Below are 25,692 nucleotides of genomic sequence, written 5' to 3'. Positions count from 1 at the left end.
CATTAGGATTAGGATTAGTATTAGTATTAGTATTAGTATTAGTATTAGCATTAGCATTAGCATTAGTATTAGCATTAGCATTAGCATTAGCATTAGGATTAGGATTAGTATTAGCATTAGCATTAGTATTAGTATTAGTTAGTATTAGTATTAGTTAGTATTAGTATTAGTATTAGTATTAGTATTAGTATTAGTATTAGTATTAGTATTAGTATTAGTATTAGTATTAGTATTAGTATTAGTTAGTATTAGTATTAGTATTAGTATTAGTTAGTATTAGTATTAGCATTAGGATTAGGATTAGTATTAGCATTAGGATTAGGATTAGTATTAGTATTAGTATTAATATTAGTATTAGCATTAGCATTAGTATTAGCATTAGTATTAGCATTAGCATTAGGATTAGGATTAGTATTAGTATTAGTATTAGCATTAGCATTAGCATTAGCATTAGCATTAGCATTAGTATTAGTATTAGTATTAGTTAGTATTAGTATTAGTATTAGTATTAGTTAGTATTAGTATTAGTATTAGTTAGTATTAGTATTAGCATTAGGATTAGGATTAGTATTAGTATTAGTATTAGTATTAGTATTAGCATTAGCATTAGCATTAGCATTAGCATTAGCATTAGCATTAGCATTAGCATTAGCATTAGCATTAGCATTAGCATTAGCATTAGCATTAGCATTAGCATTAGCATTAGCATTAGCATTAGCATTAGCATTAGCATTAGCATTAGCATTAGCATTAGGATTAGTATTAGGATTAGGATTAGGATTAGGATTAGGATTAGGATTAGGATTAGGATTAGGATTAGGATTAGGATTAGGATTAGGATTAGGATTAGGATTAGGATTAGGATTAGGATTAGGATTAGGATTAGTATTAGTATTAGTATTAGTATTAGTATTAGTATTAGTATTAGTATTAGTATTACTATTACTATTACTATTAGCATGATATTAGTATTAGCATCAGTATCAGTATCAGTATCTGTATCAGTATCAATATCAGTAGTATCATTATCAATAACAACACCAATATGAGTATGAGTATGAGTATGAATATCATTATCAGTATCAGTATCAGTATCAATATATGTATAAGTATTGGTATGAATATTAATATTGGTATTAGTATTGGTATTAGTATTAATAATAGTATTAGTATGAGTATTAGTATCAGTATCGGTATCGGTATCAATATGTGTATGTGTATGTGTATCAGTATGTGTATTAATATTAGTATCAATATTAGTATTAGTAGTAGTATCAATATCAAAATCAATATCAGTATTATTATCATTATTAGTATTGGTATTAGTATTAATAATAGTATTAGTATGAGTATTAGTATCAGTATCGGTATCGGTATTAGTATCAATATTTAATATCACTAGCAGTATCAATATCAATATCAATATCAATATCAGTATTATTATCATTATTAGTATTGGTATTAGTATTAATAATAGTATTAGTATGAGTATTAGTATCAGTATCGGTATCGGTATCAATATCAATATGTGTATGTGTATTAATAGTAGTATCAATACTAATATCAGTAGCAGTATCAATATCAATATGAATATCAGTATCAATATCAGTATTATTATCATTATTAGTATTGGTATTAGTATTAATAATAGTATTAGTATGAATATTAGTATCAGTATCAATATGTGTATGTGTATGTGTATCACTATGTTTATTAATATTAGTATCAATATTAATATCAGTAGCAGTAGCAGTATCAATATCAATATCAATATCAATATCATTATTATTATCATTATTATTATCATTATTAGTGTTATTATTAGTATTTGAATTCATATTTGTCTTTGTGTATTAGCATTAACATTGGCATTAGTCTTAATATTAGTATTAGTATTAGTATTAGTATTAGTATGAGTATTAGTATGAGTATTAGTGTTCGTATTAATATTGGCGTATTAGTTTAAACATTAAATATTCGAATTAGAATTGACGTATTATTATTAATAGTAGTTTTGAATATTTTTTTTTGAGTAAATTCAAGTCCATTACAAGGGGAAGTAGGGGAGGGGGGACTCGAACCCTAGACCTTTACCCTATTGGTAAATGCTAGGTACCAACTATCCTAATGAGGGTTGGTTAATAGTAGTGTTGATGTTAATTTAGGCTAAGTATTTGGAAGAAAAGCGTATGAAAATTGGGAAGAAAAAGCTTGTTAATTGAAATAAGAAAACCATGGCTATATAGCCTTACAAAAGCTGCTAACAGAAAAGTAAAATATCCCTAATAATAAGGGATTTATCTAATGACTAGTTCTAGGTGTTGACTAAATCAAAACAAACTAACGTGCTTGACCACAAGTCTTATTTATTCTAATAAATAAATAGCATAATAAAATAACAATTATTAGCTTTACACCCTCCCCTAAACTAAATACACAGTTCAGTTTACATCAGACTTTGAACATATACCAAGAAGCTCTCGTATCTTGATAAAAGCATCAGCCTTTAGTGGCTTAGTGAATATGTCTGCCACTTGATCTTCACTTGAACAATGAACAAGTTCAATGACTTTCTCTTTTGCAAGATCTCGAAGAAAGTGAAATATAATATCAATATGCTTACTCCTTCCATGCATCACTGGGTTTTTTGACAATTTGATAGTAGAACTATTGTCACAAAAGATTGTAGTAGCATCCAGTTGTTCGCAATTTAATTCCTTCAAAACTCTTCTCATCCATACGGCTTGGCATGCACAAGAAGCGGCAGCAATAAATTCGGCTTCAGTCGTCGATAAAGTAACCACGGGCTGTTTTTTTGATGACCAAGCAACAACAGCTGAACCGACTTTGAATGCATATCCAGACGTGCTCTTTCGATCTTCTATGTCGCCACCGTAGTCACTATCACTATAACCCACTAACTCTCCTCCATTACCTCTTTTGTAGAATAATCCATAATCAATTGTACCCTTAAGGTATCTCAAAATTCTTTTGGCAGCAAGAAGGTGATTCTCAGTTGGTGAGCTCATGAACCTACTGATCAGACTAACAGCAAACATCAAATCCGGCCTCGTTGCTGTTATATACATTAAGCCACCCACTATTTGCTTGAAATAAGTTTCATCTAACTTTGCTCCATCTTCTTTAATAAGCTTAGTGCCCGGTGTAATAGGATTGACAACTGAGTTGCAAGCACTCATGTGAAATCTTTCAAGTATATCATGTGCATATTTTTGTTGCCCAACAAAGATCCCATCAACTCCTTGTTTAACTTCCAAACCCAAGAAATAATGCATTTTTCCCAAGTCGGTCATTTCGAATTCGCTCATCATAGACATTTTAAACTCGTTAAACATACTTTCATTATTCCCTGTATAAATCAAATCATCGACATATAAACATGCTATAAGTAACGTACCTTTTGCTCCTTTTTTGATAAACAAAGTATGCTCAAAGGGGGCATTTAGCGAACCCTTCCTTCAAAAAATAAGCTTCTATACGGCTGTACCAGGCTCTCGGAGCCTGCTTTAAGCCATATAAGGCTTTCCCCAGTCTATACACTTTATGCTCCTTTCCTTTCTGGATATAACCCGGCGGTTGTTCGATAAACACTTCTTCCTCTAGTTCTCCATGGAGAAAAGACAATTTGACGTCAAGTTGGTGCAAAGTCCATCCATTCGAAGCTGCTAAGGAGATCATCATTCGAATAGTGTCATGTCGAGCGACTGGAGCGAAAACCTCTACGTAGTCTATTCCATACTCCTGTGCATATCCCTTCACCACAAGCCTCGCTTTGTACTTGTCCACCTCTCCATTTTCATTGAATTTGGTTTTGTATATCCACTTCACGCCAATTGTTTTTGCACTATCTGGAAGCTCAGTTAGTTCCCAAGTGTTGTTTTTCTCAATCGCTTCTATTTCAGAATCCATAGCCTGCCTCCATTTAGTATGCAACACTGCATCCTTAAATATAATTGCATCAGTGTCTGCAAATAATATATGATGAGCACTAGATTCTTCACTTAATTCTTCTCCGCTAACATAATCCGTTAGCCATCTAGGTGCTCTTTTTGTTCTCATTGGCCTACTGGACTGGTGAATGGGCTGATTCGTTTCTTCCCCCCGAAAGTTCATCATCTGATGATTGGTGTTCTGGATTACCGCTCGATGTTTCTTCAGCCTGCTCTTTGCTAACATCCTCTACATCCATAGGTAATTGAGGTTCTCCACATTCTGACCAATTCCACCAATTATTTTCAGCCTCTGCAAAATTCACTTTTATATTTTTCGGACACTCACTCTGGTAATGGCCCATTTCATGACAATTGTAGCATTCCACTCTAGATTTGTCAAAACTACCCCAGCCTCTACCTCGACCTCGGCCTCGCCCTCTTGGACCTCCATAACTGCCACGGCCTCTGCCATTTCCAGGAAAGTATGACTCATGACTGACTCTCAATTCTTGTTCCTCCATAGCATGGCCAACAATTTGTTGTTCATGCACGAGCAAACTACTTTGCAACTCATCAATTGATAAATCATCGATTTCATTAGACTCTTCAATTGAGCATACAACGTAATCAAACTTTGTTGTCATAGATCTGAGAATTTTTTCAATAATAACAACATCGCCCATCTTTTCTCCATGAATCCTCATCTTATTGGCCACGAGTAGTGTTCTAGCAAAATAATCGTTAACAGACTCACCTGCCTTCATCTGTAACATTTCAAACTCTTTGCGAAGAGCTTCTAGTTGTGCCCGTTTCACCCTCGCAGTGCCCTGGTACTTCTTTTTCATTGAATCCCAGATGTCCTTGGAAGTCTCCTCATTCAGAATTGTTTCAAGCACTGCCCGATCTCTGGCTTGGAACAAGTAATTTTTAGTTTTTAGATCTTTCAGCTTCTGATCTTCTACGCCCTTGAGTTGCGTCTCAGTGGGAGCGGTGCCTTCTGGGGAGTGAGTGATCCCATTCTCAACGAGACTCCAATATTTCTTCGATCTCAAGAAATTCTCCATTAACATGGCCCAATGGTCATAGTGGCCATCAAATCTGGGAATTGATGGTTGAATGAAACTTCCTCCTTCTGTCGCCATGAGAGCTTATTGCAATAAGCTTAGAAGTTGGGGCTTCTTAATAACCAGGCCCCTATTTCAGGGCTCTGATACCAGATGTTAATTTAGGCTAGGTATTTGGAAGAAAAGCGTATGAAAATTGGGAAGAAAAAGCTTGTTAATTGAAATAAGAAAACCATGGCTATATAGCCTTACAAAAGCTGCTAACAGAAAAGTAAAATATCCCTAATAATAAGGGATTTATCTAATGACTAGTTCTAGGTGTTGACTAAATCAAAACAAACTAACGTGCTTGACCACAAGTCTTATTTATTCTAATAAATAAATAGCATAATAAAATAACAATTATTAGCTTTTACAATTGATATTAATATTAGTATTAGACTATTAGTATTAACCATCGTATTGATATTAGAATTAGTATTAATATTAGTATTATTAGTGTTGGTTTTAGTATTAATATTAGTATTGGTATTAGTATTATCAATATTGGTTTTAGTATTAGTATTAGTATTAGTATTTGTTGTTAGTGTAATATTAGTGCCAATATTAGGGTGGCATAGGCAATTGTACACCACAATGTCCAGAGTTAAAAGTAGATTTGAGATAAAGATATTTGATGCGGTTGGGTTTTTCCGCTTCGAGGAATCTCGAATCTTTAAGTCCGTTCCATGTTAGGCCTCTTCGTCGCGGACCTGCAAAAGGGACCGGGAGAGGTACTCTCGGCGTTAGAACTCCGACGCCCAAGTTAGAACACCTCAAACATTCGGAGATAAATATATTCGAGAGAAAATAGTGTGTTAAGATCAAGAATGCTTACCTTGAGGTTTATGAACCCTCTATTTATAGGAAAGGCTTTCCGGATGCCATTGCTTTTATCCAATTCGACTAAAAGAATTATTTCAAGTCCATGACTATAAATCTTAGTGGTTAAGTTATGAAAGATATTTTCTATTCTTAGTGTCTAAGTTATGAGGTGGCATCTTCAGCTTATCGATCATCGCTTGACACTCGTCACTTTGGCGCTCGACGTTCGTCGGTTTGTCGCTCGGGGCTCGTCATTTGGTGCTCGTCTCTCGGTGCTCGGCGCTTGTCGGCTCGACGCTCGACGCTCGTCGGCTCGGTGCTCGGTGCTCGCTGGCTGAGCACTCGTCGGGTGGGCGCTCGTTGGCTCGTCACTCGGGCTCGATGCTCGGCGCTCGACACTTGGCACTTGTATGCTATCTTTAGCTCATTTCCAGCTCGTCGGGGTCTCCTAGTTCGTATGTACTCACAACGCCTTATATTCGCTGGGCCTTGCACTAGTGGGCTCAATGTTTTGGGCCATTTATAAAGATCCGATGAAATGGGCAAATAAGCCCAGATCCCATGTGGTTTTATCTTCTCCATGAGTGTGGGCCAACTCTGTTGGGCCTTGCCTCATTGGGCTGTGTAAATCTGTCCGGATCAACTAGTCCCCCACTCCAAGTTGAATGCAAGAATTCGAATTGATCAGCTTGGAGTATGCGTTATTTTCTTAACCCACTGACTATGTTCTTAGCCAATTTTGTTGGCGGTTGGTTACGTTAATGCTATGATTTCTCGTTGGTTCAGACTTCTTGCCGAAATGGTGAGTTCGTGCTCGTTTGGCCGGATGAAGCTCGTATCATTTGATCGGGTAATTAGCTGTATAGATCAGCCAACCATTTCCCTATCCCTTTTGGTTTCCCACTCGAATTACTTCTTAGCCTGCCATTTCTCCTACTTCATTTTCTTTGCAATTGCCTATGCTTAGTTATATCAATTTCATGTTTCTCAATTTATTTCTTATTTCTACATTCCAATCCATATTATTCTTTCTGTCAAGCTCGCGCTCATTATGGCGAAGTATGAGAAGCTTGTGTTTTCCAATACTTACACAATTTTTTTTTGTTCAACGAGCTTGTGCTCGCTACCTAAATACTCTAATATATAATGAGATCGTGATTGTTACCCGAATACTCAGATATATATATATATATATATATATATATATATATATATATATATATATATATATATATATATATATATATATATATATATATATATATATATAACTTTTTCTTTTAACAAGCTTGTGCTCGCAACCCAAATACTCGGATAGATTTTTTGTCTTAACGAGCTCGTGCTCGCTATCCGAATACTCGAATATATTTTTGTTCAACGAGCTCGTGCTCGCTACCCGAATACTCGGATATGTTTTTTGTTTTAACGAGCTCGTGCTCGCTATCCGAATACTCGAATAGATTTATGTTTAACGAGCTCGTGCTCGCTACCCGAATACTCGGATATGTTCTTTGTTTAACGAGCTCGTGCTCGCTATCCAAATACTCGGATAGGGTTTTTGTTTTAACGAGCTCGTGCTCGCTATCCGAATACTCGGATAGATTTATGTTTAACGAGCTCGTTGTCATGGACTTGTTCCCTTAACAATGAACCGTGCGGCCTTAGTTCCTTCTCGCCCCTCGCGATAGCTAAGTCAGCCTCTCCCGAATCTGTTGCGAATACTTAAGTGATGGAAACGAAGAAAGAAATTAAGAAGACAAGAGAATAAGAAAGTACTCTATTGCTTGAGTGCTTTGAATTTTGTTGGATTTGTTGGATGATTACAAATGAGGACCCTACCTCTATTTATACAAGACCACCTCCTCAATGGACGGTGGAGATCGATATTATCTAACGGTTGGGAGTGGAACACTCCAAAGAATCCCTAAAATGTCTCTACCTACCACCACCTACCTCTACCTACCTCTATACATTTGGGCCAACTTGGGCCTAACCCTATTTGGGCTAAGTCTTGGTCTCTTTAACCTCCCCAACCCAAGGGAAAATCGGCAAGGGGTTGGGTCAAAACTATCGGGCCGTGACATCCTCCCCCGCCTAATCCGGCGACGTCCTCGTTGCCTCGAACAAGTGGAGATGATCTTGAAATTGCCCTCCTTGACGAGTCGAATTAGCTCATTGGCCATTGGATCATGTTCGAGCCCTTCTCGGATCATGTCGGCCAAGTTCCCCCTTGTCGAGCTAATGGCTGCAAGTTCGCCCTTTCTACTCAAAGCATCAGCCACAACGTTTGCCTTCCCCGGTTTGTACTCCAAAACGTAGTCGAACTCCGCTAGAAAGTCTTGCCACCGTGCTTGCTTTGGCGAGAGTTTCTTCTGTGTTTGGAAGTAGCTCGTGGCAACGTTGTCGGTCTTGACCACGAACGGTGCTCCTAATAGATAATGCCGCCACACTCGAAGGCAATGGATGATGGCGGTCATCTCCTTCTCTTGGACGGTATAGCGCCGCTCCGTCTCATTGAGCTTTCGGCTCTCGAAGGCGATTGGATGCCCCTCTTGCATCAAGACCCCTCCAATTGCAAAGTCCGAAGCGTCCGTGTGCAATTCAAACGACTTCCCAAAGTCCGGTAAGGCGAGGACCGGCTCTTGGCTCACCGCTGCCTTTAAGTCCTCGAACGCCCTTTTGCATGAGTCGGACCACTCCCACGTCTTATTCTTCTTGAGTAAGTCGGTAAGTGGCGCCGCTCGTGCCGAGTACCCTTTTATGAACCGCCGGTAATAATTGATTAGACCAAGAAAAGATCGTAACTCGGTTACCTTAGTCAGCGGTTCCCACTCGGTGATAGCCTTGATCTTCGCTCCATCCATTTGGAGTCGCCCGTGCCCGATGTTATGCCCCAAAAATTGGACCTCCTCCTTAGCAAACTCGCAGTTCTCTTTCTTCACGAACAGCTCGTTTTCCCGAAGTACTTGGAAGACGGTGCGAAGGTAGTTGACATGCTCCTCCATGGTATCGCTATAAACGACGATGTCGTCCAAGTAGACCACCACGAACCGATCTAAGTATGGATGGAAAATCTTGTTCATGAGAGTGCAAAATGTTGCCGCGGCATTGGTTAACCCGAACGGCATGACAAGCCACTCGTAAGAACCGTATCGAGTGATGCACGTTGTCTTTGGCTCGTCCCCTTCGGCAATGCGGACCCGGTAGTCCACGCACATCCTCAAAGAACCATCGTGCTTCTTTTGGAATAAGACCGGTGCGCCGTAAGGTGCCTTCGATGGTCGGATCTTCCCCGTCTCGACCAACTCGTTAAGTTGCTTTCGGAGCTCCTCAAGCTCCGGCGGTGACATGCGATAGGGAGCCATGGCGGGTGGCTTGGCTCCCGGTTCCAACTCGATAGCGTGGTCCACCTCCCTCCTAGGTGGAAGCTTGTTGGGCAAATTCGGTGGCATCACGTCTTGGTTGGCCTCCAAGACGGTTTGGATGATCGGTGGCACGTCCTCCTCTTTGTTGACGGGCCGGCTTTCTTCCTTTAAAGCGGCTAAAAATGTCGGCTCGCCCCGTCGAACTCCCTTGGCAACTTGCATGGCCGACAGTTGCCTTGGTTGTGTGCTTCCTTCCTTAGTGGTGTCGTTGATGGCCGGAACCATGCAAGGTGTCCCCTTCTCTAAGATACATACGGAATTGAAACAAGGCATCGGGATAGCCATTACCTTGCGGAAGAAATCATGCCTAGCACCACCTTCAAGTCATCCATCGGTGCTACCGAAAAATCCACTTGGCCCTTCCAAGTGCCTAAGTGTAGCTCCGCGTCTCGTGCTACACCGTTGACCGGTTGTGCCTTAGCGTTAACGGCCTTGAGCCAACCGTCTCGTCTGGTCCACCGTAGGCCAACCCTCTTGGCCTCGTCCTCGGTGATGAAGTTGTGGGTCGCTCCCGTGTCCACCATCACCTTTGCTGGGGTACCGTTGATGCGGGCTTCCACGTACATCAGCCCCTTGCTTGATGTTGCCGGCATCGGATTAGCCTTTAAGGCGTTCAGAAGTTGGAGCGATCCCATGTTGCCTAGCCCCTCGTTTGTGCCTTGCTCGGTCTCTTGTTGTAAGAGTGCCGACAATGACCCCATCTTGGGACATTGACTCATCGCGTGCGGCCCCTTGCACACGAAGCATCCTCCCTTAGGCACAAACGACTTCTTCTTCTCTTCAAGTTGTTGGTGTGAGGATGGCTTGTCTCCTCCCATCGAGGTTGACGTTCGCCGTGGGTCTCGGTTATCTCGATGGTCCCGACCATGATTGTCCCATCTCTCTCCTCCGCCTTTAGTCGGGTTCCACTTCTCTTTTCGCAAGGAATCTCTCGGTTGATACTCGGTTAAAGACTCGGCGGCGGCAATAGCTTCATCGACGGATTTGATGTCTCGTCGGTGGAGTTCTTGCTTGGCCCAACCTTGTAACCCATCGGTGAAGTGGAAAAGGAGATCCTCCTCGGAAAGGTTGGGAATTTGAAGGGTGAGGGTGGTGAACTCCTTCACGTACTCGTGTATTGAACTTCGTTGCTTGAGTTCCCTCAACTTCCTTCGAGCCTCATAGACGACGTTCTCCGGTTAGAAGTGTCGCTTGAGTTCCCTCTTGAACTCTTCCCAAGTATCGATTCGGCAAATGCCTTTCTCGATATCGGCGTGCTTTCTACGCCACCATAACATTGTCGTATCGGAAAGATAAAGGGAAGAAGTTTTTACCTTAGTCGTCTCGTCGACCAGACCGATACCCTCGAAATATTGCTCCATCCTCCATAGGAAGTTCTCAACTTCCTTGGCGTCCCTTACGCCGTTGAATCCCATTGGCTTCGGGCAGTCCACACTTGGACTCGAAGTAGCACCAACGCTACCGTTAGCGGCGGCCTTTTTGCACAAGGCCAAGTCGTCGCGCATCCCCTCGATGCTCTCTTGGAGGGATTGGATAATGGCCTCCAATCGATTCAACCGTTCCTCCCGCAACGTTTCATTATCCCTAAACAAATCGAGTTGCTCGGCGACGTGATTCTCCAACACATCCGTATCGTGCTCGAGCTTCTCGAATCGTTCGCTAAGCTCCGCTATGGCGACGTTATTCTCGAGCCTCTCGAGTCTTTCGCCATGTTCCGTTAGCACGGCCTCATTAACGGTAATCTCCCCACGAGCCTTGTTGTGGTCCCTCTTCTTCTTGTTGTTTACTTGGGCCTCCCTGCCATGTCCCTCGGTCACGTACGAGATATCTTCAACGTTTGCCATCGTTGAGAATTCGATCAACACAAAGCCCTTAGCCGGGCTCTGATACCACTTGTCACGGATGTTGGGGATCGTGCATGTATACGCAGCGGAATTTAAAATTTTAGATCGAACTAGTTTCGATTACATGCATAAACTAATCACATAGTCAATGTACCTTAACGCTTCCGCCATACATATGGTAATTATCCATTTAATTGAAAAATACATAAAACCGAAAATCACGAAACATGCTTGTTCATCATTCAATAAAATTGAAACACTTAATCACATATTACTCATGCTCGTAAATTAAAAAATCATAGAAACATGTTCGAATCGAATTATGAAAGTTCCGATTTAATTACCTCTTGTAGCGTGAGATTTCGACGGATCGAAATCCAAACTTAAACACGTACAAGCTGCTTTATACCACTCCTAGGGGCTGCAGGAACACCACCAAACGGCAGCTGGGCCGAAGGTGAGGCGACGGCGGCGCGTGTGTGTCAGCGGCGGCGGCGCGTGGGCGGTGCAGCGGCGGCGTGGCAATTCCGTCGGGGCAGCAGCTCCTCTCCAATTAGGTTTCACCTCGAATAAACGGATCTCCCCCTACTGTAGCACTAGATACAAAGGGGTTAGATAACAAGGGGAATACAATAGAGAAAGGAGAGGATAAACCGGCGGATTCCGGCGGTGATCGGCGCCGGAGCGGCGGGGCAGCAGCGGCCGAGAGGCTGGACGGCTAGGGCTGGACGGCTAGGGTTTTTTTGTGTAAAAATCTGATCTCAAACTCTTGTTTGAGGTCTATTTATACTTAGGGTTTTCAACCCTAGTGGGCTTAAGTCATTGGGCTTGACCCACTGATGCATTAAGCCCATTCCCTCGTCGGCCTCGTTTCTAATAAACGATCGTCCACAAAATTATAACAAAATTATATTTGTGACGAGCTCAAAGTCCTCGTCGATACGAGTGCCTCTTCGAAATTTCCAATTTCCAAAATTGGAAACTTCCACTTCAGTGGACCTGCTAATTTGGGAAACTTCTCAATTTAGAAAGTTCACTAATTTCCGCATGTCTCTTTCTCTACGTTTATTCCGACTCGTAATCCACAATCACGAATCTTGGATTCAATCATATTGACCTCCAACTTTGCAAAGATTAACATATTAACCTATGCTCATTGTTATCAAGGATCCATGTTACACGAGAAGTGTGACCCTCAATGGTTCAGGTGTATGCTAGCCGTGGGCTCACAACTCTTTGTGATTCGAACAACACATTGTTCTTATACGAACTCCTCCCAAGAGTCCTGATTAGAGTAAAACTCATTTTACCTAATCCCCGATCAAATCGGTGCCCAACGAATCAAGATTGGCGTCTAGCAACTACGCATCATGATTTCCTAGATACAAGTGAAGTGCCTGCAAGAACCTTATCATATAGTTAGCGTACAGTACGATCCTTTCGCAGCACATGTCCCGATTGAACTAGAGGCATTGGTTCACCGAGACCTCTTATAAAGTTCAATAACCGTGCGAACGTTCTAGGTATTATAAATCCGTTCGTGTGCGACTTAGGGAAACACATTTCCCTAATCACCCCACTATCAACTCTGGCCAGAGATTCCATGGATTATAAACCGTCAGAACACACAGGACATCTATGACTACTCAAGCGCTCGAATCCCCTACTACAATACACAGACTTCACACTAGATTTCGGATTGCACGAACGTTGGCCCTTGGTGTGGTCCGCGGTGGGACTCAGGGACAGGTCACGATACAATGGGTCCTCTAGTGAAGTCACGGTGATGTCTGGGTCTTAAGGACTAATGGTGTACAACTATATCTTAGAAACCTATTACTCGATGAATGAGAACCACTAATAGATTTCTAGGGCGAGGGAGTTCAGTGAACTCATCTAATATGAGCACCCACTCAAGTATGCCGATGTCACAACACCGATGACTGATGAGACGCAGTACACATACACTAAGTGCTAGTCTCAAAAGGGAAAGGCCGGTATCCTCATTATTGGCGTAACCCATCGACTAGGAACAAGGTTTAACAGTTACATTACATTGCTGAGTTATCTCACGATTCTCCTAGATCAACTCACAGTAATAGAGTAACTCGTTAGGACTATATCTATGCTACTTGCATGGGATAACAGATATAGAATGCCAAATAAGATATTTTATTATTACGAACGAAAAACGATTGTCTTATTACAAGATAAAAGGAAAGACCACAGCCACAAGTTGGCTTGTTGGTCACCTACTCCAACAATCTCCCACTTGACCTAAAGCCAATTACTCATAAATCTAAGTCCCATCGACTCTCGATGTTTCTCGTTGACTGATCCTGACAATGGCTTGGTGAAGGGATCTGCAATATTGTCCTCCGAGGTGACTCTGTCTAGCTTGACTTCACCTCTCTCTCTGATCTCTCGGATCACATGGTATTTTCTCAACACGTGCTTCGACTTCTGATGAGCTCTTGGTTCCTTAGCTTGCGCTACGGCTCCGTTGTTATCGTAGTACAGCCGTACTGGATCGCTAGCATTCGGAAATACACCCAACTCTTGGATGAATTTCCTAATCCATGACCCTTCATTTGAAGCATCTGATGCTGCAATATATTCAGCCTCGGTGGTGGAATTAGCCGTCGTGCCTTGTTTGGAACTCTTCCAACACACGGCACCCCCGTTGACTTTGAATATATACCCCGAGTTTGACTTCGAGTCATCCACGTCCGATAGAAAACTAGAATCCGTGAAGCCTTCTAATTTCAACTCGGTATCCCCATAGAACAAAAACAAATCTCGAGTTCTTCGCAAGTACTTGAGAATGTCCTTCACAGCCTTCCAATGGGCTGGGCCGGGGTCGGACTGATATCCGCTTGTGACGCTCACAGATACGCAATATCAGGTCCTGTACACAGCATGCCATACATTATGCTTCCTATAGCGGATGCATAAGGTGTCCTTTTCATCTCCTCGATTTCCATTTGCGTTTGAGGACGCATGGATTTCGAGAGACGAACCCCATGGGACATTGGCAAGAATCCCTTCTTGGATTCTTCCATGCTAAATCGTTTAAGAACGGTGTCTATGTACATGGATTGGGACAAGCCAAGCAATCTCCTCGATCTATCTCTATAGATCCGTATTCCTAATATGTAGGATGCTTCTCCCAAATCCTTCATCGAGAAACGTGTGGATAACCATACTTTAGTTGACTGCAACATCCCTACATCATTCCCAATGAGTAGTATGTCATCGACATAAAGTACAAGGAAAGTCACTGCACTCCCACTAACCTTCTTGTAGACACAAGGTTCCTCCGGGTTTTTCACAAATTCAAACTCTTTGATAGTTGTGTCGAACCTCTTGTTCCAACTACGGGATGCTTGTTTCAATACATAAATGGATCGCTGGAGTTTGCAAACCTTTTGCTCATCTCCAGAAGATATGAAGCCTTCCGGCTGCGCCATGTAAATTTTTTCCTCAATGTCCCCATTAAGGAAAGCGGTCTTCAAATCCATTTGCCATATCTCGTAGTCATACCACGCAGAGATGGCCAGCAAAATCCTAATGGACTTAAGCATAGCAACTGGAGAGAAGGTTTCATCATAGTCAACTCCTTGCTTTTGAGTATAACCCTTCGCTACCAATCTAGCCTTGTAGGTCGATACCTTTCCATCTACTCCAATTTTCTTCTTATAGATCCACTTGCAGCCTATGGGAACAATTCCCTCGGGTAGATCTACCAAGGTCCATACCTTGTTGGAGTACATAGAGTCCATTTCGGATTTCATGGCATTAAGCCAATGTCCCTTGTCTGTATCCGATACAGCTTCGTTGAAAATTCTAGGATCACATCCTCGGTCAACTTCATCAACGAGGAATAACCTATCGGGCGCTCCCCGAACTCTTTCGGATCTACGCAGCGACGGTTCAGGAGGTATATTAGTGGTTTGTTGAATTGGTTCATTATCTGATTGTTGTGCTTGAACTTCAGATTGTGGTTCTCGAACTTCTTCGAGATCAACTACACTGCCCTTTCTATCCGATAGAAATTCCTTCTCAAGGAACACGGCATTTCTCGAGACGAACACCTTTGCCTCGGAAACATAGTAGAATTCGTATCCCATGGAATCCTCGGGATACCCCACAAAATAGCATAGGTCGGATTTTCTATCCAACTTATCTCCCACTAGCCGCTTCACGTAAGCGGGACAACCCCATATCCTAATATGTTTAAACGTGGGTTTCTTGGAGTGCCAAAGTTCATAAGGTGTGGAGTTAACTGCTTTGGTATTAACCCTATTCAGCAAATACACGGCAGTTAGGAGTGCATGACCCCACAGGTATGCCGGTAGCTCGGTGAACCCCATCATAGATCGAACCATGTCTAACAGTGTTCGATTCCGACGTTCGGAAACTCCATTTAGTTGAGGAGTTCCAGGAGGATTCCATTGAGACAGAATCCCATTCTCTTTAAGATAGTCTATAAACTCAGTACTTAAGTATTCGCCACCACGATCGGATCGTAGTTTCTTAATACGTCTACCGAGTTGGTTTTCTACTTGGTGTCTAAAATCTTTGAACTTTTCAAAAGTTTCAGACTTATACTTCATTAAGTACACGAAACCATACCTAGAATAATCATCGGTAAAGGTAACGAAGTAGTTAAAACCACCCCTAGCACTAACGCTTAGTGGACCACACACGTCTGAATGGATCAAATCCAAAAGACCCTCGGCTCGTTCCATCTTCCCTTTGAAGGGAGTCTTGGTCATTTTTCCTTTAAGGCAGAACACACAAGTTTGAAGTGATTTCACGTCCTCCAAGGAGAACAATCCTTCACTTACAAACTTGTTCATCCTTCTCAAGGAAACATGACCCAGTCGAGCGTGCCAAAGTTGTGCTGGGTTAAGACTTATATCTTTTCGTTTTGCTGATATAACGTTAATTGGTATTTCATTTGGATTTAGTTCATATAAGTTGTTTATAAGTTGTCCCTTACAAATCATATTTTGATCCTTTTGTATAATGCAAATCGAATTTCCAAAAACAAAAGTAAAACCTTCATTATCCAAAACAGGAATAGAAATAAGGTTTCGAATAAGTGACGGAACAAATAAACAATTGTTCAAAACAATGGAAAAACTAGAATCCAAAACAGAAAAATAAATCGTCCCAATGGCTTCAGCAGCAACCCTTGCTCCGTTGCCCATTCTTAGGTAGGTCTCACCCACATTAAGCCTCCTACTTCTTGTCATAAGCTGCAAATCATTACAAAGATGTGAGACACAACCAGTATCCAATACCCAAGCAGAAGATTTAACGGACAAATTAACTTCAACCAAATACGTACCCTTTTCAGAACGTTTCTGATCGAGGTAAGCCTTGCAGTTGCGTCGCCAATGGCCCTTCTTTCCACAATGATGGCAAGCGTCATCAACTTGCTTGGTGACCTTATCATTCTTCACTCCGCTCGACTCGCCCTTCTCAAGTTTCTTGCTCGGGCCGAAACTCCTTTCTTTCCTTTTCTTCTGTAAAGAACCTTTCTTCGCAGAAGGAGCAACTAGGAGAACAGATTTCTCCTTCTTGATCGTGGACTCATAGCTGACCAACATGTTCAACAACTCATCCAATGGTGGATCGAGCTTGTTCATGTTGAAGTTCACTATGAACGATTCATAAGAACTAGGAAGGGACAGTAGGATCAAATCCACCGAGAGCTCGGCCGGGAGGGTGACATCAAGGCTCACCAACTTCTCAAGGAGAGTGATCATCTTGAGACCGTGCTCGTGGACCGAAGCCCCTTCACGTAGCCTCATGGTGATCAACTCCTTGGTAGCTGAGTACCTCGATGCCCTAGTATTCTCACTGTACATGCTTTCAAGATGATGTTTGATATCATAAGCATGCACGTGAGACTCATACTTCCTCGCGAGCTCTGGCACCATGGATGCTAGCATGTAGCACCTCGCATGGAGGTCGTCCTTCTTCCATGCCTCGAAAGTGGCAGTCTCGTCAGCAGTAGCAGTCGCAGGAAGAGCAGCGGGGGGACGTTCATTGAGCACATAGAGACGCTCCTCGACTTGGAGCACAAGTTTCAGATTGCGAAGCCAATCCAAATAGTTTGGACCGGTGAGTTTGTTTTGGTCGAGGATTGAGGAAAGGGGATGTTTGGACATTGTTGCTGAGAAAATTTTAAGAAGACAATTATTAGAGTTTAGTTCGTAATAATCGTTACAATTAAAATTTTGGACTTTTATGTTTTAATTGTTCTCCCACTAATTTTATCGAATTCCACCACCCTCTAGCAGACAATCGAGAAAACTTATTTTTCTTTAATGGGCTTTAGGTCCAATAGCGCTAATGTAACCCGTAGTTAATCTATCCCGATTACATAAGCCTAAAGGTAGAGTACTATCAATCACATCACTATGTGATCCTAAAGATCGATTTACCTCACACTTGATAATGACCTAAGTTAATCTAGCGAATATCAAAATCTTCGTGTGTCAAGTCTAGCCTACCAATATGAGATGTCATAGATCCAACTATATCAAACTAATGCAATCCCTAGTTAATCTAGCCGACCACATTAATCCAACATAATTTTATCTATGACCGTATCTCCATCTAATGTCAATTAAATTACAGCTTATCCCACAATAGCACTCCCCGCTAACACGGCTTACTGCACTATTATGAGAGGCTACACATAGTTTAATTGTTGGTAGAAGGAAAGAAAAATTCAACAATTTGATTTTTCTTTATAGCTTGATAATTATTCTTGATTAAGAATGAGGGATTTTATTTATTAAATTTTATTAGCTCATCGGAAGTTTTAGGTTATGAGGGATTCCTACAACTATGTTCTCTAGGTATATGTGGAAACGCATATTGATCCTAAGAGAGACATACGATCATCATCGTACTTAATCACAATTATTCATCTCATGAATTAATTAATTAATACGATTAATTGCAAATATAATTAACGGACTCCCTTCATTCATAAATCATTCAAATAAGAATGAAGTCCATTAATTATTTGCCATCTAATTTGTGTTCCATTAATTAAACTAATTTAACGATTAAATTAAATAATTAATCCAACACTATTCTTTGAATTCAAATTAAATTAATGGATCAATTATCTAATTGGGTTTAATTGATAAATAATTTCAAAAATTAAAAATCAATTAATTTTAATATTAATCTCAGTAAATCAAAATTTTTTTTTTTATTTTACTGTGCTGACCGGACCGGTCAGACCGGTCGGACCGGACCGGTTCGGTCAGCTGAAAAACAGCAGAAAAAATCGAGTTTAGAAATTTTATATTTTCTGAAATATTCAAAATATTTAATTAATATTAAACCACCCAATTTGATAACACCAATAATTCAACAATTCAACAAATCGAAGCATGCTTTCGAAAACGATAAACACGTTGACAAATAAACGATTAACCCGTGGCTTTGATACCACTGTTGGGGATCGTGCATGTATACGCAGCGGAATTTAAAATTTTAGATCGAACTAGTTTCGATTACATGCATAAACTAATCACATAGTCAACGTACCTTAACGCTTCCGCCATACATATGGTAATTATCGATTTAACTGAAAAATACATAAAACCGAAAATCACGAAACATGCTTGTTCATCATTCAATAAAATCCAAACACGTAATCACATATTACTCATGCTCGTAAATTAAAAAATCATACAAACATGTTCGAATCGAATTACGAAAGTTCCGATTTAATTACCTCTTGTAGCGTGAGATTTCGACGGATCGAAATCCAAACTTAAACACGTACAAGCTGCTTTATACCACTCCTAGGGGCTGCAGGAACACCACCAAACGGCAGCTGGTCCGAAGGTGAGGCGACGGCGGCGCGTGTGTGTCAGCGGCGGCGGCGCGTGGGCGGTGCAGCGGCGGCGTGGCAATTCCGTCGGGGCAGCAGCTCCTCTCCAATTAGGTTTCACCTCGAATAAACGGATCTCCCCCTACTGTAGCACTAGATACAAAGGGGTTAGATAACAAGGGGAATACAATAGAGAAAGGAGAGGATAAACCGGCGGATTCCGGCGGTGATCGGCGCCGGAGCGGCGGGGCAGCAGCGGCCGAGAGGCTGGACGGCTAGGGTTTTTGTGTGTAAAAATCTGATCTCAAACTCTTGTTTGAGGTCTATTTATACTTAGGGTTTTCAACCCTAGTGGGCTTAAGTCATTGGGCTTGACCCAGTGATGCATTAAGCCCATTCCCTCGTCGGCCTCGATTCTAATAAACGATCGTCCACAAAATTATAACAAAATTATATTTGTGACGAGCTCAAAGTCCTCGTCGATACGAGTGCCTCTTCGAAATTTCCAATTTCCAAAATTGGAAACTTCCACTTCAGTGGACCTGCTAAATTGGGAAACTTCTCAATTTAGAAAGTTCACTAATTTCCGCATGTCTCTTTCTCTACGTTTATTCCGACTCGTAATCCACAATCACGAATCTTGGACTCAAGCATATTGACCTCCAACTTTGCAAAGATTAACATATTAACCTATGCTCATTGTTATCAAGGATCCATGTTACACGAGAAGTGTGACCCTCAATGGTTCAGGTGTATGCTAGCCGTGGGCTCACAACTCTTTGTGATTCGAACAACACATTGTTCTTATACGAACTCCTCCCAAGAGTCCTGATTAGAGTAAAACTCATTTTACCTAATCCCCGATCAAATCGGTGCCCAACGAATCAAGATTGGCGTCTAGCAACTACGCATCATGATTTCCTAGATACAAGTGAAGTGCCTGCAAGAACCTTATCATATAGTTAGCGTACAGTACGATCCTTTCGCAGCACATGTCCCGATTGAACTAGAGGCATTGGTTCACCGAGACCTCTTATAAAGTTCAATAACCGTGCGAACGTTCTAGGTATTATAAATCCGTTCGTGTGCGACTTAGGGAAACACATTTCCCTAATCACCCCACTATCAACTCTGGCCAGAGATTCCATGGATTATAAACCGTCAGAACACACAGGACATCTATGACTACTCAAGCGCTCGAATCCCCTACTACAATACATAGACTTCACACTAGATTTCGGATTGCACGAACGTTGGCCTTTGGTGTGGTCCGCGGTGGGACTCAGGGACAGGTCACGATACAATCGGTCCTCTAGTGAAGTCACGGTGATGTCTGGGTCTTAAGGACTAATGGTATATCTTAGAAACCTATTACTCGATGAATGAGAACCACTTATAGATTTCTAGGGCGAGGGAGTTCAGTGAACTCATCTAATATGAGCACCCACTCAAGTATGCCGATGTCACAACACCGATGACTGATGAGACGCAGTACACATACACTAAGTGCTAGTCTCAAAAGGGAAAGGCCGGTATCCTCATTATTGGCGTAACCCATCGACTAGGAACAAGGTTTAACAGTTACATTACATTGCTGAGTTATCTCACGATTCTCCTAGATCAACTCACAGTAATAGAGTAACTCGTTAGGACTATATCTTTGCTACTTGCATGGGATAACAGATATAGAATGTCAAATAAGATATTTTATTATTACGAACGAAAAACGATTGTTTTATTACAAGATAAAAGGAAAGACCACAGCCACAAGTTGGCTTGTTGGTCACCTACTCCAACAACGGACTTGTTCCCTTAACAATGAACCGTGCGGCCTTAACTCCTTCTCGCCCCTCGCGATAGCTAAGTCAGCCTCTCCCGAATCTGTTGCGAATACTTAAGTGATGGAAACGAAGAAAGAAATTAAGAAGACAAGAGAATAAGAAAGTACTCTATTGCTTGAGTGCTTTGGATTTTGTTGGATTTGTTGGATGATTACAAATGAGGACCCTACCTCTATTTATACAAGACCACCTCCTCAATGGATGGTGGAGATCGATATGATCTAACGGTTGGGTGTGGAACACTCCAAAGAATCCCTAAAATGTCTCTACCTATCACCACCTACCTCTACCTACCTCTATACATTTGGCCCAACTTGGGCCTAACCCTATTTGGGCTAAGTCTTGGTCTCTTTAACCTCCCCAACCCAAGGGAAATCGGTAAGGGGTTGGGTCAAAACTATCGGGCCGTGACATCGTACTCGCTACCCGAATACTTGGATAGATTTTTTGTCTTGACGAGCTCGTGCTCGCTATCCGAATACTCGGATATATTTCAGTTCAATGAGCTCGTGCTCGCTACCCGAATACTCGGATATGTTTTTTGTTTTAACGAGCTCGTGCTCGCTATCCGAATACTCGAATAGATTTATGTTTAACGAGCTCGTGCTCGCTACCCAAATACTCGGATAGATTTTTTGTCTTGACGAGCTCGTGCTCGCTATCCGAATACTCGGATAGATTTCTGTTCAATGAGCTCGTGCTTGCTACCCGAATTCTCGGATATGTTTTTTGTTTTAACGAGCTCGTGCTCGCTATCCGAATACTCGAATAGATTTATGTTTAACGAGCTCTTGCTCGCTACCCGAATACTTGGATAGATTTTTTTGTCTTGACGAGCTCGTGCTCACTACCCGATTACTCAAATAGATTTTCCATTTTATTTCGCCACGCTCGTGGATTTTCAAAAAAACCACAGGGTGTCGGATGCTCAAGCATGTCTCTCCTCCAATTTTGGGGCCCATTCAGCTCGAGCTGAATTCCCGGGTGTGGAAACCCTCTGGCATGAATCTCCTCCAATGCATTGACTCAAAAATAAAATACTTAGTACTTTATTGAAGACTCAGTAATAATCTTTACCTCAACTCATGACTACTCGGGCCATATTTGCCATTTATAATGTATCGTGAAATTTTCTTAAAATATCATGCATACTTATTCGATTCGTCAATAAAAAATATCATTAATAAAAAAGGCTCTTCGAAGAACCCAATATTGCATATACCCATTCATAGGGTGGTCTAATTATATTAACTCACTTCTTTTCTCTTTCAGTGTTTGGCAAAACGATTTTGTAAAGCGTTTTTAAAAGATAGGTTTTGAGATTTCCTAGATCATCGAGCAAAGGAAAAAGACACCTGACTGAAATTTAATAGCCTCTGTTTCATTGCGAATTTTCTATGTTTCACATGCTTAGCCTCGAAATAGGTAAGACACACGAGAACTTACCAGATCAGCACGGCTTCAACGAGGCCGAGCTCCAATACCTCCTTAGGGGCTCCTCGTAGAGTTCTGGGAGGGAATTTTGAGTTTCCACGAGGCAAAATTCGAGAGGTGTTTTCAAGCTCCTCAAATAAATGCAAGTTCCCAAAGTCCCGCGAGTGTCGAGCTTATTCGGGAAATCCGTAGTACAAGAAAATCAACTCGGTAAATCATGGAGATAAGCTTCGAGCTTCAGGAAATCCTCCGGGCTGTATGAGAGAACTGCGAGCTTCCAAAAAATCTCAAAATCGAAGAGTAAATTCGAGGTTACAGAGATCAGCTTAAATTCCAATTTATGTAATCGAAAAGAGCTAGGATCAAAGCTTGCGATGAGTTAATGAGTTAGGATATCTCAATAGTATCATTCTCTTCGTGTTATATCTAGGAAAAAATATGAAAATATTTTATGCAGAAAACCCCTCGATGTCATGAGTAGTAGCAGAAACTACGAAGCCGGACCCCGCTAATCCATTCTCTACGATTAAAATATATACAACTTCGCGTATCTCTCCCAGTCACTAGCTTTGTAGAGTAATTTACGAGTTACTCTACTCTACACCCAACGAAAAACGAACGAAAAACAGAGATCGAATCGCAAACAAGAAAAACATTAGGTATAAGACCTCCATTGGTAGTTATTTTCACATAAGATAGCCTCATTCGTAGTAAACGAGCTCCTTCTAGAGTTCAGTTCAATAAAGAAGGTCATGATTGAGTCACTTATCCCACGAATTTGATAATAAATTTAGCAGATCGTATGCGATACTCAAACAAAATTCACTTAATTAGTTATAACGACGAGCTAACATGCTTGTACAAAATAAGATCAAACCTCTTGCGAAATTAGCGCATGCACAAACTTATAGTTACTTGCGACATCGAAATTGAGTGAAAATCCAAATTATGATTAGCTTCATGTGTAATCGCAACTTTTTAAGATTCATTTAGAAATCATTGGTCACGCATAATCGAGTTACATAAACACTAATTTTGGTAAACATTTACCAAATATGTGCACAATCCAATTTTAGAAAAATCAATGCGAGTAGAATTGCTTGCCGAATCCTATAGCAAAAATATCCATATTCTAACTCTTAAACGCAATCAAGTAATAAACATGTTATAAGATCTCAAATTCATCTTCTGTCATAATGGTTCAAACTTCAGCACTTATCGAGTAAATAATATTTCTCAAAATATTTTTCAACATGTGAGCATTTACTGCCTTGGAGATTCATGCAAAAAATTAAAATAGAATTCACCTCATAGTATGACTAGGAGAAACTTGGGATCCCATGGATTCGTTCTCGAGAGATAGGCGTAAGCTTCATAAGACCGATGCGGAAAGCATCGAGAAGATCAGTCGGGTAAGCCGATGCGGGGATCTTTCGAGAAGTCCACCAAACTGAGCTATTCTGGGCACTACGGAATCCGCATAGGAATCAAAGACATGGGAGAATCGAGCTTGCACAAAGAAACTCATCCGGTTCGTGTTTTCAACAGGTAATGATAAATAAAGTCAAGCTCTATTAAGTTCATAGAAATAAACTCAAGCTTTAGCTCGAGCGAATTAGAGAATATCTACTTCGATAAACACTGATTCTTCCAAGAAACTTAGTTTTGATTGTGGAAAAAAGATTTTTTTCAGAAACTCCGAGTCCGTAACAACCCGGGAATATTAATTCAATTTTGGGGAGTGAACAGAATTTGAGGAAATCCAATTTTAAAAAATTACACATGGAGAATCAGACTTACCAAAGTTAGCTCTTAGTTTAGCAGGCCCTCAAAAATCTATTTTAGAAATCATATCAAAAACCCACGTAGTAGGTCTCACTCAATATTCATATTCACTTGATTTGTAAACATTTCACAGCCTCAATGTTCAAATAAATTCGTTTTGGAAAAATATTGAGGAGTGTAGTATAACAACTCAAGAATCAAGCTACGAAATATTCCACGAAATAAATTCAATTAAAACATATTTTGGAAATTTGGAAATCATAGTCTAGAAACTTCAACCGGATACGTTCTAATTTTAAGAGGTCCATTATAAAAAATCACAGCGGACAACTAGGTCTTATGGAAGTTACTTACCGAGTACGTCATAAATGACAGATGTCTAATTCAAAAAATCGCATGAATACCAGACAATTATCCCGTTTTATCATCAATCGTGCTCTATGGATCCAATTCTTGGTGTAATAAATCACCATGTCCGCGTTTTAGTTTATCAAACCGTTGTGCAATAATTATGTTATATAATATCACCAATTCATTTAATTTTGAAATAATTAAAAGTTTCGGTACCTCCTGAGTAAATAAATTTCTTCACATCGAGATGGACTTATATAATTTTATGAGAACTAACCTCGTCACGTGACAAGAAGAACTTTGGGTCTTCGTGAATTCAGTTTCAAGAAGTGAGTGCGAGCTCAGCAAGACAACACATGAGCAGGCTCTTTGGAAATATCCAATGGTGTCGAACCCTTTTGAAGAATATGATAAATGTCGGTTTCTTCCGAAAAATTCCGAGCTTTACAAAATCAGCCAGATCTCAGCTGCAAAAGTTTCCAGCCGAGAGCCTCCTTTCTGGGACTTTTTATCAAATGGCTTCTCTACGTTGAGGGTTTCCGTTTTGGTTAGCCAATTTCGGATTCTGAACCTCCGTGCATCTATCAGGTAACCAATCGGTGAGGTCGCTTCGAAGAATGCCATCAGTCCTAGCCTCAAGGAAACGTCTAGCGACGGCGGAGGTGTATTGGCCGGAGACCTGAGGTGAATACGCAGGGCTTCAAGGAATCAGTACAATTGGAGCGACGAGGGGGCGCTCGAGCAAGGCGACGACGTCACTCGGTCATGAACATCGTCCTTCATTTTGGAAGAATGGAGGAATGGAAGAATGGAAAGGATGACTTCTTTTCCAAAGTTAGCAAATAAGGGGTACAATTTCTGGGAACAAAATCCAAGAATTTCACGAATAAAATGGGAAGGAGAATTTTGATGCAATTACTCTTGCCCTTGTGTACTCAATAATAAGTATTCCGAAGCAGAGTTGCTCTGTATCTTTTAAATTCATCACAGGAGAATAAGACCCACAGAGAATGATGAACTGACTAATAAGAACCTCCGATATTGTATATGATTGGAAATCGACGTCTTACAACTCGATTTCCCACAGACGGCGCCAATGATGAGGTTGGGTTTTTCCGCTTCGAGGAATCTCGAATCTTTAAGTCCGTTCCATGTTAGGCCTCTTCGTCGCGGACGTGCAAAAGGGACCGGGAGAGGTGCTCCCGGCGTTAGCACTCCGACGCCAAGTTAGAACACCTCAAAGATTCGGAGATAAATATAT

At 41.0% G+C, this 25,692-nt stretch overlaps 1 protein-coding gene across 1 annotated transcript; it reads right to left on the bottom strand.

The window, feature by feature from the left end:
• Positions 1-2,196: 2,196 nt before the first annotated feature.
• On the bottom strand, positions 2,197-5,428 carry LOC148767054 (uncharacterized). Its single transcript, XM_088825454.1, has one exon. The coding sequence runs from the start codon at positions 5,093-5,095 to the stop codon at positions 4,085-4,087; it is 1,011 nt and encodes a 336-aa protein (XP_088681580.1). The 5' UTR covers positions 5,096-5,428; the 3' UTR covers positions 2,197-4,084.
• Between the last annotated feature and the right edge of the window lie 20,264 nt (positions 5,429-25,692).

This window comes from Erythranthe guttata, chromosome 11, assembly GCF_056151865.1.
Source record: "Erythranthe guttata isolate IM_541 chromosome 11, IM_541, whole genome shotgun sequence".
NCBI classification, from domain to species: domain Eukaryota; kingdom Viridiplantae; phylum Streptophyta; class Magnoliopsida; order Lamiales; family Phrymaceae; genus Erythranthe; species Erythranthe guttata.
Note: the sequence above shows the minus strand (reverse complement) of the source record. Positions and strands in the feature narration are given on the sequence as shown.